The following is a 14,801-nucleotide window of genomic DNA, read 5'->3' as shown; positions in this document are numbered from 1 at the left end:
CAAAATCACTGCAGATGGTGATTGCAGCCACGAAATTAAAAGACACTTGCTCTTTGGAAGAAAAGCTGTGACAAACCTAGACAGTGTATTTAAAAGCTGAGACATCACTTTGCCAACAAAGGTCATATACTCAAAGCTATCGTTTTTCCAGTATCATGTATGGATGTGAGAGTTATAACAATGAAGGCCAAGCACCAAAAACTGATATTGTTCAACTGTGGTGCTGGTGAAGACTCTTTTGAGAGTCCCTTGGACAGGAAGTCAAACCAGTCAATCCTAAAGGAAACCAACTCTGAATATTCATTGGAAGGACTGATGCTGAAGCTGAGGCTCCAATACTTTGACTACGCGATGCAAAGAGCCAAATTATTGGAAAAAACCCTGATGCTGGGAAAGAATGAGGGCAGGAAGAGAAGTGAGTAATGGAGGATGAGATGGTTGGATGGTGTCACTGACTCAATGGATATGAGTTTGAGCAAACTCTGGGAGATGGTGAAGGACAAGGAATCTTGATGTGCTGCATTCCATGGGGTTTCAAAGAGTTGGACATTACTTAGTGATTGAACAACAGTAATCTTCTTTAGCAAGAATAGACCTGTGTCCTGTATATTTTCATGTTGGAATGGTGAGCCTACCGTTTTCATTCAGGGTTAGATGGTAGCATTTTTTATAATAATATCATTTCTACTCTTCAGTCATAATGCACGTTGTGGTATTGTTTTTGCTTCCTCATCACATTAAAAGATGTTTTTGAACTTACGTTTCAACTAACAAGTGCTATGTATCAGTCTACTGACATCTCAGTGGGTTTTGATTTGTAATCATGGTTGTAGGACAATAAAGACACTGATCAATGGAAACATTGATTGACAATATAAAGAAGTCATCAGTATTCTACTTATAGAGAAATTTGCCTTATATATAGAGGGTTATTGAAATTTGGGATTTATAAAAAATTTATTGCATGCTTATTTGCTTTACTTATATTAGTTTTGTTTGCTTACAATAGGTTTTGTTTACTTACAACAGCTTTAGTTTAATTATACATTTTAATAGTGCAGTTATTTCAAAACACTTTCACTGCACAATGACATTTAAATTGACCATGTTTATCAATTTCCTTTCTCTGTACTTTATAAAAAAATTAAATGATACTGAATTCAGTGCTGATTCTCTGAACTCCATTTTTCTTTTAAGCTTAGCACATCACAGTTTACTGTTTTCAAGAGTACAGTCTTCTACTGCATTTGGACAAAAGAGTAATAACCATTTTTTGGATTGTGACTCTTGCTTTACAGGAGCCTTGCAACATTCCCATTTCCTCCAGTTGGGTAGCATAAGAAGCAAAATAAGCACCAATTTGAAAACTGAGCACCAATACCGTCTTTGAGAGTGGGCAGGAGGGTGTATAGTATGCCTCAATGTAATATAATTTTATCAGGCAGATGTTTTCTTGCTTGTATATTACTGTGTGCACAAGCAGTGAAATCAGCCACAAAAGGCACTTCCAAATCTTTAACCAGGAGTTTACCAACTATTCTTGTTTCATTGGAGAGGATCACAGTGAGAGTAGTAGCTATGGTATTAATGAGTTATTGCAGTGGTTGTTCAGTCACTAAGTTGTGTCCCACTCTTTGAAACCCCAAGAACTGCAGCACACCAGGTTTCCCTGTCCTTCAGTATCTCCGGAATTTGCTCAAACTCATGTCCATTGAGTTGGTGATGCCATCCATCCAACCATCTCATCCTCCGTTGCCCCTTCTCCTCTTGGCCTCAATCTTTCCCAGCATCAGGGTCTTTTCCAATAAGTAGGCTCTTTGCATCAGGTGGTCAAAGTACTGGAGCTTCAGCTTCAGCATCAGTCTTTCCAGTGAATATTCAGGGTTGATTTCCTTTAGGATTGATGGTTTGATCTCCTTGCTATTCAATAATGAGTTAGTGCCCATTACTGGTAAGGTCTTATGCTGGGTGCTTTGAATGGATTATCTTTAATGAAAATCTTACAAGGTAGCTATTATTATTTTCACCCCTGTTTTACAACTGAGGGGATTAAAACACAGAAGTTGAATAATTGCTGATCTTACAAACTTTGGAATGGTTGGAGAGATGTCCGAATGTGACCTTAGTCTTTGTTACTTTAAAGACCCAGATGGTGCTAGTGGTAAAGAATCTGCCTGCAAGTATGTGAAGGGAGAAAGAGAGAAAGAGAGAAAGATTCTCTTTTAATTCATGACTTAATATGTATAAAGCTTTTAGAATAATGCTTACAAAATAGCCCTTTATATAGAAGCACTGTATTTATATTAATTACTATTTCCTCTAAGTCGCTTATTTGAAGATGTTATTTTTTTCTTCTTTACAGCAGGTAGTAGTGGCTTTAGAGGATCAGAAGCTTGATCATAGAAGCCCTGCTCTGACCTTTGGTCTGTAATCAAGTTAATGAACTTGAATACAAGAGTGTATATAAAAGAAACAGGCAGCTCTGGTGCCCTCCCCTAATTGTCCCCTTCCTGCTCCTACACACACATGCTATTTTTCAGGTAAATATTTTAGTTGTATAGAAAAAGCAGTTCCCGAGTGAATAGCTGATTTTATTCTGATAAACTCTCTTATCATTTTGTAATATAGATTTCCGTTTTCTTTTAGTAATCCTAAAACTACAGGGATGTAAAATGAATTAAATTTATAGCTGACTTCAGTTTGCCTATCCTTTGAAACCTTTAAAAACATGAAGTCATTTGTATCTGCTTCAACTGTGTTTTTAGTTTTAATTTATATTGGATTAAATGGTCTATTATTTATTTGAGGATAATCTCAGAATTTAGCATGGCATTTCCATTTGCAGAGTCACATTTACGAATGTGGATCTCTTCCTGTCTCTTGTCTCTGGGTCTCATTTTTTCTCTCATGGACATCTCCCTAGCTCCTCCCAGGAGGACCTGCTGTGGCCCCCACACTGATTAGCTCTGCCCGAAAGCTCCATACTGCTGAGTGCTATCCCCTGGGCTTTGAGACAGTATTTCTCTCCAGTCAGCATCTGGATGAAGTGAGCTGTTGTAGAAAAGAGAGTGAGGAGCTAAAGGATGGTCACATCCTAGGTCACATCTGAGTCCTTGGGACAGCCTCCATGTGTGGGTTCTTGACTTTATACAGGAAAGAATTCAAGAGTAAGCCATAGTAAAGAGAAAGAAGGTCTGCTCAGGGAGGAAACATACTCTATAGAAAGAAGGTGGGCTATCTCAGATTGAAAAAGAGGAATGAGAGGCCCCAGGATATGGGATTGTCAGTTTTTATAAGGGTGGATAATTTCACAGACTAAGTGGGCTTCCCAGGTGGAGCTTGTGCCTCCACTGGTGAAGAATCTGCCTTCAGTGAAGGAGACCTGGGTTCAATCCCTGGGTTGGGAAGATCCCCTGGAGGAGGGAAAGGCCACCCACTCCTGTATTCTGGCCTGGAGAATTCCATGGACTGTATAGTCCATGGAGTTGCAAACAGTCAGACATGACTGAGCTAGCATGCAATGCAATTTCATAGGCTAATGAGTAGGAAGAGAATTCCACTGTTTTGGTAAAGAGTGGGACTTTCCAGAAATTGGGCCACCACCCACTTTTGATGTTTTCTGGTCATCCTTGGAATCTTTAGGATTCCCAGGTGGCTCAGTGGGTAAAGAACCTGCCTGCCAATGCAGGAGACATAATGAGATGAGGGTTCAATCCCTGTGTTGGGAACATCCCTTGGAGGAGAGCATGGCAATCACTCCAGTATTCTTGCATGAAGAATCCCATGGACGGAGGAGCCTGGCAAGCTGTGGTCCATAGGGTCGGAAAGAGTCAGACAGGACTGACGCGACTGAGCATGCACGTTAGAACCATCGGGGGCCTGGAGTGTGTTACGGTGAGCTTATACTGAGGCTCAAGGTCAAGTAGAAGTTGAATCGGCCATTGGACCTAATTGGTTCTAATCAGTTTATGCTGTGTCCCCTGGCTATGTTATCCTTTTAAATGTTGTACTCTGTCCCCTTCCTGTTTCATGGTTACTCTCTGTATGAAAATTAGTTTAATTAGGCATGTTTACTCCATAAGCTGGAATGAGGTGTGACTCTCTTATTAGGACTCTTTCTTTTTTCCTGAGAAGACCCCTGCCTGAATAGTCCACTCTTACCCAAGCGATGGCTCGTAGCAATTTAACCTGAAAAATTTGATATCAACAGTGTAGCTCCCTAGGGGTCACCTGCAGAAAAAAATTTCTCCCTTCCTTGAATAAGTGGATCCCTTCCAGCAGCAATTGATTTATCCATTAACAGTACCATTTGCACTTATGTCTAGTTTTTAGGGTGACCCTCTCAACATTTCAGTAGATTCACCTTGGTATATAATGTTTTTTTTTTTTCTGGCTGCACTCTACAGAGTGAGAATGAAGTAGCTTTCTCTTCACCACACAGATACCTGCTTAGTCTTTTTTTAGGGAAAGGAATAGGCCTAGAGGATATTTGTGTAAGCCTGTGGACTATTGGATTGAATATGTATCTCTTCAGTTGATCTTAGCCAAAAGGCAGAACAGCAATGAATATGCATCTCTTAATTGCCAACCTCTACCTTAAAGTTTATTTAGGCCTCTAGAGCCATCAGTTCAGTTCAGTTCAGTCGCTCAGTCATGCCCGACTCTTTGCAACCCCATGAATTGCAGAACACCAGGCCTCCCTGTCCGTCACCAACTCCCAGAGTTTACTCAAACTCATGTCCGTCTAGTCGGCGATGCCATCCAGCCATCTCTTCCTCTGTCGTCCCCTTCTCCTTCTGCCCCCAATCCCTCCCAACATCAGGGTCTTTTCCAATGAGTCAACTCTTCGCACGGAGAAGGCAGTGGCATCCCACTCCAGTACCCTTGCCTGGAAAATCCCATGGACGGAGGAGCCTGGTAGGCTACAGTCCATGGGGTCGCTAAAGAGTCAGACACGACTGAGTGACTTCACTTTCACTTCTCACTTTCATGTACTGGAGAAGGAAATGGCAACCCACTCCAGTGTTCTTGCCTGGAGAACCCCAGGGACCAGGGAACCTAGTGGGCTGCCGTCTATGGGGTCGCACAGAGTCGGACATGACTGAAGCAACTTAGCAGCAGCAGCAGCAGCAGCAGCAGCTCTTCGCATGAGGTGGCCAAAGTATTGGAGCTTCAGCTTTAGCGTCAGTCCTTCCAATGAACACCCAGGACTAATTTCCTTTAGAATGGACTGGTTGGATTTCCTTGCAGTTCAAGGGTCTCTTAAGAGTCTTCTCCAACACCACAGGTCAAAAGCATCAATTCTTCGGCGCCATACATCTTGACAATTCACCAGTATCCTAATAAAAAATTTTTAATCTTCTCCCATGCTGTCGTTGTATTTCAAGCTATTTGTGCCTAGGCATAAAGACTAAGCTGTGCAACTGTGTCATATACATATCATAGATGGTAGCCTCTTTAAAAGATCCAGCCATACAGTATATTTCCTTACACACCCACATTTCCTAAGTACAAAAAGGAGGGTTTAAATAACTACAACACGAGGGAATTGTATTATCTTTTGATCTGCCTGTAAAATGATGAGAGGGAGTGAAATGAAAGTCACTCAGTCGTGTCTGACTCTTTGTGACCCCATGGGCTATACAGTCCATGGAATTCTCTAGGCCATAATACTGGAGTGGGTAGCAGTTCCCTTCACCAGGGGATCTTCCCAACCCAGGGATTGAACCCAGGTCTCCTGCATTGCAGGCGGATTCTTTACCAGCTGAGTCACAAGGGAAGCCCAAGAATACTGGTGTTGGTAGCTGTTTCCTTCTCCAGGGGATCTTCCTGACCCAAGAATCCATCCAGGGTCTCCTGCATTGCAGGCGATTATTTACTGACTGAGCTGTCAGGGAAGCTCTAAAATTATGAGAAGTGTATCTTATTTTTCCTCATATCTTGGGAAAAAATTCTAGGAGGCACAGACTTTCATTGAAATAATTGACTATTTAAATGAGCTTAGTTTTGATGAACAGATGATAATCATTTTGTAAATAAAATATTGACTGAATTGTGTCATCTTAAGTTGAATCATTGGTCATATGAACTCTTCTGGCTTATCAAAACCTTGGTACCCCTGTATATGCTCTGCTGTGCAAAGCTCCATTATGGTTTTTCCTAGTTCTCTGTACCATGGGTAGCTATCCACCCCAGGAACATGGGCCCGTCTCATGTAGTTAATGACCTCCCTTTGTTTCCCGCTCCGGGAGTCCCTTTGTGCAAATATGTACCAGCCCATCGTGGTGGGTCTGTATCCACCACTACCTGCAACTCCTCAATGGTTTCCGTCCATGTCGCATGTGTGTGCTCAGTTGTGTCCTTCTCCTTGGGACCCTAGACTGTATACTGTCAGGCTCCCCTGACCGTGGAATTTTCCAGGCAAGAAAACTGGAGTGGGTTGCCGTTTCCTCCTCCAGGGAATCTTCCCGATCCAGGGATCAAACTTTCATCTCCTGTATATCCTGCATTGCAGGTAAATACCTTACTTTTGAGCCATCAGGGAAACCCTCCCATACGTAATTAATCCCCAAATCCGTTGATTCTCTCCATTGTCTCTTCATGTTTCCCTTCATCATCTCATTGATACAGATCTTATCTCTGGATCTCATTCCTATTTTTCTGGTCTCTGTCCTCATCTGCTCTCTCAGATTTGCCTGTTTTCTCTGCACAAGTCTTGACCCCTCCAGCTTATTTTACATAATGTGGCCAAAATAAAAATCTGTGAAGTCATCTCCTCCTGAGGCCACAGTCCAAATCTCTTGCCCAGTGTCCCAGGCCCTGACGCCTCTCTTGCCTACAGCCCCCACTCACTGTGACCTTCAGGCGATTGCATTTCCCTGGGCTCAGCGCCCTCCTCCAAATTCTGGAGCCTCCTGGTGTTCCTGCTGCCGTAGGCGCCCTGCCCACCTTCATCTTCCAGGTGAACACATCTTGGCTTTTCAAAGGGCATCAGTATTGACAGTTTTTCCCCCAGCCTCACACTAAATGAGTTAATCACTTCCTCCTCCGTTTTTGCCTTCATTCTTAGTCATATGTCTGTGATGGCATGTAATCTCCGTATTTTAAGTATGTATTTACAATGTGTGTCCTGGTTGACTGTGAACTCCCTGGGGCCAGGGTGTTCTTAGTCACCTTTGCATTTCCAGACTCTGGTAGAGAATTTTTACCAGTATGTGCCTAATAAGTATTTGCTGAATTGGTTCAATTGTCTCATAAATGTTCTCTGTATCACAGAATGACATCCACCTGCCAATGCAGGAGACTTGGGTTAGATCCCTGGGGTCAGGAAGATCCCCTGGAGGTGGGCATGGCAACCTACTCCAGTATTCTTGCCTGGAGCGTCCCATGGACAGAGGAGCCTGACGGGCTTGTATCCCTGGGGTCACAAAGAGTCAGACACAACTGAGTGACTGAGCATGCATGCACAGACTATCTCTGTAGTCTGTTATTGTCTATTTAACTCAATTAAGAGAACAGAGTTCATTAGGTCAAAGTCTTTAGTTTCATTCCCCTCTGGAGCTGTTAGCTTTATTCTTCAGCTGTCAGAAACCAACTAGCCTAGTAAATACCACTGGTTTCAAGGGACTTGGAGAGTGAGAATGATTCAAGTCGGGCAAATTCATCTCAACTCTTAGACAAACTGAATCAAACATATTCCTTATTGATTCTAGAAACATAATTTCATACTTGGGCCTTGTTCACAGCACCTGTCTGGGGCCACTGAGGGGTCTGACTTGAAAATCTCAACTTCACTGAGGGAACTGGTACCACCTGGCCAGGGTGGTTTTGCAGTGAGAGCTCTGATTACCCCTCCACAGATCTTTGTGACTGCCGGCCTCTGAGCTTCCTGTCTACCCACGTGTGTCTCCATGTCTGTCTTCCAGGTGAGACCATGCGCATCGCTTCTTCGGAGTTTGCGGATGACCCCTGCTCGTCGGTGAAGCGCGGCACCATGGTGCGGGCGGCACGGGCTCTGTTATCTGCTGTGACCCGCTTGCTCATCCTGGCAGACATGGCGGACGTCATGAGGCTTTTGTCTCATCTGAAAATTGTACGTATGTAGAACTTATCAAAATATGCTTTATGTGGGTGGTGGTGTTGACCATGGGTAGTACCGTGCTGACCTGGACTGACAATGTGTCACCGTATACAGGGTTACTTGGTTACTCACCCGAGTGGTATGCCCTTTATTTTTCTAATACTCAGTTTATACTCAATAATATATTTTTCAAAGATACAGATTATTCACTTGAATTGTCTTCTCTCAAAACATGGAGTTTAAATCTCCCCTTATTTCCTGGAGTACAAAACTGTGCATCTTTCAGGCTGCAGAGGCCTCGTGTGGGGTGCCCACCTTGGTCTTGTCTTGAGATTCAGAGCAGTGCTGAAGTAATTCCCTGTAGTAATTCAGGCCAGGCCAGCCCTTCTAGGGGTTCCCTGGTGGCACAGTGGTAAAGAACCTGCCTGCCAGTGCGGAAGACACAGGAGACTGGTGTTCGATCCCTGGGTCAGGAAGTTCCCCTGGGGAAGGAAAAGGCAATCCACTCCAGTATCCTTGCCTGGACAATTCCATGGGCAGAGGAGCCTGGCGGGCTGCAGAGTCGGACATGCTGAGTGATGGGACACACACTCAGCTTTTCTAGGCAGCTGGCCACTTGACCACCTCTGCCCACCTTAATATAGATCCTGCTACATTCTATTTTGTTAACTGCTCTATCGTTGCCCTTTTATAGAATTATGCACTTTGAACCTCCCTTAGTCTGGCAGTAAAAAGAAGCCACTGTTTACTAAAGTCAATCCTGCGGCATCAGTTTTCATCTCACACACCTGGACTGGGTCTCTGGGTGCACGTGTGCCCCACCAACCCCATCATATGTCCCTTGCTTGTCAGGAGCCCTTGGTTCCAGTTAAGCCTTCTGTTTCTTAATGGAAGTGGACACATGCCCTGGTCACAAATTTTTCGGGGTCATGTACAGCGTTCGCAGCCCATGACTTCTAGACTTTGCTCTCTTTCCTAGTTGCTGACTGGTGTCTGGTCCCTCCTGGATGATTCTACTCTTTGATGACGGAACAGTTACTTAGGAACATGGCTTCTGCCTAAAGGATCTCTATCCCATGCCTGCTGTGGCTTTCATTCTGGACTATTGGCAACAACCCTGCACTAATCTCGGGGTCCTTACGTGATGGGGTGTGAACCATGGACTTTTGTTTTTGGGGAACCAACCTATCGTTGGCTTAGTTCCCCCAGGTCTTACCATTCTTGCCTTATCACTTTCCCTCAATGTCTTATATTCTTTTCCCATTAAAATGAACAATGAGGGACAGGTGAGATAGGAAATGAAGAATGTCCACCTGCTCTTACCTCACTTTCCATCTCAGATTCGTCCAGTAGGGGAGTTCCCTGAGAAACTTCCAAAAGCACAAATGTTCTGTGTCAACAATTCTTAGGCAGAGCCTTACTTGGGCTGGCCGCAAGAAAGGAGCCAAGATTTCCAATTTTTTAAATAAATTCTGCAATATCATGAAAGGCCTCCAATTCCAGCATCCCCAACATGGGCCACGTGGTCACGAAGCAGGTGTCACTCGCTCTCCATGGTTCCTGTGCAGGCGCCTGAGGAACCAAGGGACACAGAGCAGAACCTGCTTGGGAATTTTCTCCCACAGAGTGTGTGCCTGCTAAGTCGCTTCAAGAGTATCCAACTATAGACCCTATAGACCATCGTAGCCCATCAGGCTCCTCTGTCCATGGGATTCTCCAGGCAAGAATACTGGAGTGGGTTGCCGTGCCCTCCTCCAGGGGATCTTCCTGACCCAGGAATCGCACCCCCCTCTCTTGTGTCTGCCTCACTGGTCGGTGGGTTCTTTTCTGCTAGTACCACCTGGGAAGCCCCCAGAGAGTAGGCCTCAGAAACCAGGGAAGCCTCTTGCAAGTTGGATAAGGTGAGCAATATGCAGAGAGACTACCTGTTTCAGAGGATATTGAGGGGCAGTGTAACATTATGCTCAACCTTTTGGCTGCTGGAGTCAGACAGCCTAGGTGTAATCGTGTTTGGTGTCCACTTGCCAGCCTGTCATAACTCACCACGTAAAAACATAAGCATAGAAAACAGATTGGTGGGTGCCAAGGCAGGGGGTACTTAGAGGAGGGACCGAGTGGAGGCTGGGGTTAGCAGATGTAAGCTTTTATATAGAGAATGAATAAACAAGGTCCTACTAGATGGCACAGGGAACTATATTCAATGTCATATGATAAACTATAATGGAAAAGAATATAAAGAAAGATGTACAACTGAATCCCTTTGCTGTACAGCACTAACAACATTATAAATCAACTGTATTTCAATAAATATGTGTATAAAGTGGAAGTGAAAGTCGCTCAGTCATGTCCAACTCTTTGCAACCCCATGAACTATACAGCATAGTCCATGGAATTCTCCAGGCCAGAATATTGGAATGGATAGCCTTTCCCTTCTCCAGGGGATCTTCCCAATGCAGGGACTGAACCCAGGATGAACTCATTGCAGGCAGATTCTTTATCAGCTGAGCCACCAGGGAAGCCCAAGAATAGTGGAGTGGGTAACCTATCCCTTCTCCAGGAGATCTTCCCGGCCCAGGAATTGAACCAGGGTCTCCTGCATTGCAGGCGGATTCTTTACCAACTGAGCTATTTAGGAAGCCCATGTGTATATATAATGTAAAAACTAAAATAATATATAATGTAAAACTAATGTAAAAACTCGGGTTTCAGACACCTCATCTGTTGATATGAGGGCTAATGACAGTGCAGCCCTCAGAGCCGTGGGGAGCTCTCAACAGGGAAATTCCCATGATGCATTTATCACAGAGTCTTGTGCAAAGTAAGTGTCTGGTCAGTGGCACCTGTCTCCATTGTCAGATTCCGCAACCACTCTCAGGCCACAGTACTGGCTGTTATTCCTGCAGCCCCACCTGAGTTATGTGCACCTTTTAGGCTATAGATGACTTTGTTCTCAAGCGTGTTGAAGAAAAAGTTTTCTTTCCTTACTCTTACAACCTGCCTAGTCTTCAAAAGCCACATTGTAAGAAAAATCTTTCCCCAGAGGGACCATCTTCTTTTACAAGAAGAACAGGATTGGACCTAAGGAAATTAACTTTACATCTTATATGTTAGCATTCTCTGTGCTGGAATTCCCAGGTGGTTCAGTGGTTAAAAAAAAAAAAAAAACAAAAAAACCTGCCTGCCAGTGCTGGAGATGCAGGAGACATGAGTTTGATTCCTGGCTTGGGAGGATCCCCTGGAGGAGGGTCCACTCCAATATTTCCTGGAGAATCTCATGGACAGAGGAGCCTGGAAGGCTACAGTCTGTGGAGTCGCAAAGAGTTGAACAAGACTGAATACGCATGCATGCACATTCTGTGGAAAGCCATTTCTGCCCCTTCTGGGGAGTGATGAAAGCTAAAAAAATACTTTCAATGAACGGCCCACACGTGGCTGGTGCTCATGAAGCCTGGGTCTGTAGAGTGCTGCATGGCACCAGTTGATGCCTGGAACACTGCCTTTTATCCGTCTGTTTTGACCAGTGCTGTCGCTGGTAGTATCACACTGCAGCCTGTCCTAATGTAGAGTCAATTATATCCTCTTCCCGACACAGCAGATTAAGAGAAGTTAAAAAAAAAAAAAAAAAGATTTAGCACAAAATATGGAAAGGTCAACCCAGCAATATTAAGTAGTCCTGTCAGACTGTCAGCAATAAAATTAAAAATGATTGTAAGACTAAATAACACATTTGTTGTACTCAGAGTATAACCTCTGCAGGGGACAGTAGTGGTGGAATGGTGCCCTCTTGTGGCATCCATGGGGAACTGCAGATTCTGGTGTTCTCACTGAGTCAATCAGGTTGTCAAATGATGGGACTAGTGCTCCAACCAGGTAAAAAAAGACAATGTGTCAACAATTAATTGCAAATAGACATAGTATACAATTCTACTTAGCATTTTTGTTTTTTCCATAGCAGCACATCCTCTCATAAACAGATTTGTCTGCTAGCATCTATTTATTTGTTTTTAACTTAAGATGAGGGTTTTCCCAGGTGTCTAAGTGGTAAAGAGGTGAGGTGAGGTGAAGTTGCTCAGTCGTGTCTGACTCTTTGCGACGAACACACCTGCAAATGCAGGAGACACAGAAGATTGGGTTTGATCCCTGGGTTGAGAAGATCTCCTAGAGAAGGAAAAGGCAACCCATTCCAGTATTCTTGTCTGGGAAATCCTCATGGACAGAGGAGCCTGGTGGGCTGCAGTCCATGGAGTCGCAGAGAGTCGGACACGACTGAGCAACTGACACACATGTGAGGTGAAGGAGATATCATTACCTATTTTGATGGAGCAGGTTAGAAATGGTCATTTATACTGTTATCAAGGTTTCTTCCCAATAAAGGTGAATTTCTTTACCAATGGATGATAGAACATAGATGGGCAACAGAATATCAGATGATTCCTAATGATAATAAAGTAGTAAGCTGATTTTCTGTTGGATCTGAAGATTAATTAATACACTATAGGGAGTCCTGTAGCTTCCTGCCATGTTAACTACCGCATAGCTATTTTACCTTTGAGCATTACAGATAATATTTTACTTTTTATCTTTTAGGCCATGTGCCAAAACTTTATTGCTGTTCTTTCCAGATATTGATTTATTTTCTTGTTTCTGAGTAACTTACAGGAACATGGACAGAATTGCTTTCTTATCAGAAACATATTTCCATGTTTTTGCATCAATAATTCACTGAGTAGATGAAGAAGAGTCCATTTATTCTCCTAAAATGCCTGCCTTCATTTTGTGTCCCTCACCCTGTAGGTAATTGTTGGCAAATTGAGTAATCCTGAGTAAATCGTTCAAATCAAGTAAAGAATTGGCAATTCTACAGAGACTGTGTGATTTGGCAGAGTATAGGTTTTTGCATTCTGCTACCTTAAAATTACATTTGTAAACTTAAGTTTTTATGTTGGTATAGTTCATCTTTTCATATAACCAGGCCTCCCTGGTGGCACTAATGATAAAGAACCTGCCTGCCAATGAAGGAGACATCAGAAACACGGGTTCGATCCCTGGGTCAGAAAGATCCCCTGGAGGAGGGCCTGGCAACCCTCTCCAGTATTCTTGCCTGGAGATTCCCATGGACAGAGGAGCCTGGCGGGCTACAGTCCATGGGGTTGTGAACAGTCAGACATGACTGTGAAGCAGCTTAGCCCACACACATAGATATTCTAACTGCTCATATGAAGCTAGTTGCTTTATTTTGTAAGTATTCATGTGTACTTTAATGTTGAGCTCTCTTGAATATATTTTATTAAAGATTCGATAGGGCTGTCAAAGGTTTTTGCTACTGTAGTTATTTTAAATTCAAGAAGTTACTGATGAAATAGTGAGTGACATATAGTTCAAAGCTGAGTTATCGCCAAAGTGGGAATTTGATGTTCCTGAGTGAAGCTAAAAGAATCATTTGCACATCAGACATCATTAAAAACTACTGAATTATAATCACTTGTATTGTTGAAGTTGCTGGTGAGTGATTCCCTGCAGACACCTGGTGTATCCTGTAATCAGTTGACATTGTCAGTGTGTTAGGCTGAGACGTGACACTTCACACTTTGAAAGGAGTTTCGCATTTCAATCAGTGATCGAGAAGAGCGATATTTATTTTCCCTAGTCTCGGAATGAATGTAATCAGATTCTATTGTTCGGTTCTTGGCATTGGTGATGAAATTACACACAGACTCACCTAGACATGAGTATGTTAGAGGAAACAATCACTTTTTTCTGTACTCAAGCTGACTCCTGGAATAATGATGTTCTCAGTTGTCTCAGAACTTCTCCCTGGAAAGCCAACAGCAACATAGACTACACAACCCTTTAGTCAACTTCTCAGAAAATTCAGGTTATCTTTGAGACTACCAGGGGCCAAATATAATGCTGCTGCCCAGTTGTTTTGGGGGTAGGTTTAACATTACCTATACTTTTTGTAACATTAGCATCAAATGGACTAGAGAATCCCCAGTAACATTATTTCTCAATAGTCTTATGTTTCCCTCTGCAGTTCTCATATGGTTTAAAATTTTTTTGATGATAGTATGGTTGATTTACAATGTTGCATTAATTTATGCTGCACATAATATGACTCTCATGTTTGAATAACAGCAAGCAATTAGTATAAAATATCCTGTCTCTAATTATAAATGTAAAAATTACTGCCCATATTCTTAGCATACCTTTTTCATCAGAGCCGTCATAGCATTAACTTCATATAGCTGGGTTGTTTAGAATTTGTCTATTTATTCAGTTATCCTTTCAAGATACTTATTGGATGCCTACTGTGTGCAGAACATTGTTCCACAATACATAACTTCCAAGGTAAATAAGACTCAGCTCCTGCCTTTAAAACTTTATAGGCTGGTAATGGGGGAGACATTAAGAAAGAGTACAGTGCATGTTGGGAAAATTGTGCATATTGCTATGGTCTCATCTGGAAGGAAAATACAGTAATTAGGAAGTTTTCCATTTTTAAATAACATAAACCCAACCCAACTTAGTCTTTCAAAAAGGAAATATATTGACTCACCAAACTGAAACTCCAAAGGGAGTTGGCTTCAGGCAGAGCTTGATCAAGGTACAAACAAGGACCAGTGACAAGGACCAGTTTCTATGTTTTCTCAGGAAGAACACTCTTCTCTGTAGGCCCTTTTCTCATGATCTCAAGGTAACTCTAAAACATTCTCACGATTAC

The 14,801-nt window shown here is 42.9% G+C and overlaps 1 protein-coding gene across 2 annotated transcripts in view; it reads left to right on the top strand.

Annotated features, from left to right (window-relative positions):
• LOC120851300 (catenin alpha-2) overlaps window positions 1-14,801 on the top strand; it is a 1,370,085-nt gene that overhangs the window by 444,387 nt on the left and 910,897 nt on the right. For both annotated transcript variants that reach the window (XM_040223986.1, XM_040223987.1), the window contains exon 4: window positions 7,926-8,092. In XM_040223986.1, coding sequence (XP_040079920.1) covers window positions 7,926-8,092 — 167 coding nt within the window. The remainder of the gene's footprint in view (window positions 1-7,925; window positions 8,093-14,801) is intronic.

The sequence above is a fragment of the Oryx dammah genome, unplaced genomic scaffold (genome assembly GCF_014754425.2).
Source record: "Oryx dammah isolate SB20612 unplaced genomic scaffold, SCBI_Odam_1.1 HiC_scaffold_25, whole genome shotgun sequence".
Classification (NCBI taxonomy): Eukaryota; Metazoa; Chordata; class Mammalia; order Artiodactyla; family Bovidae; genus Oryx; species Oryx dammah.
This window is presented reverse-complemented; position numbering and strand designations above follow the sequence as displayed.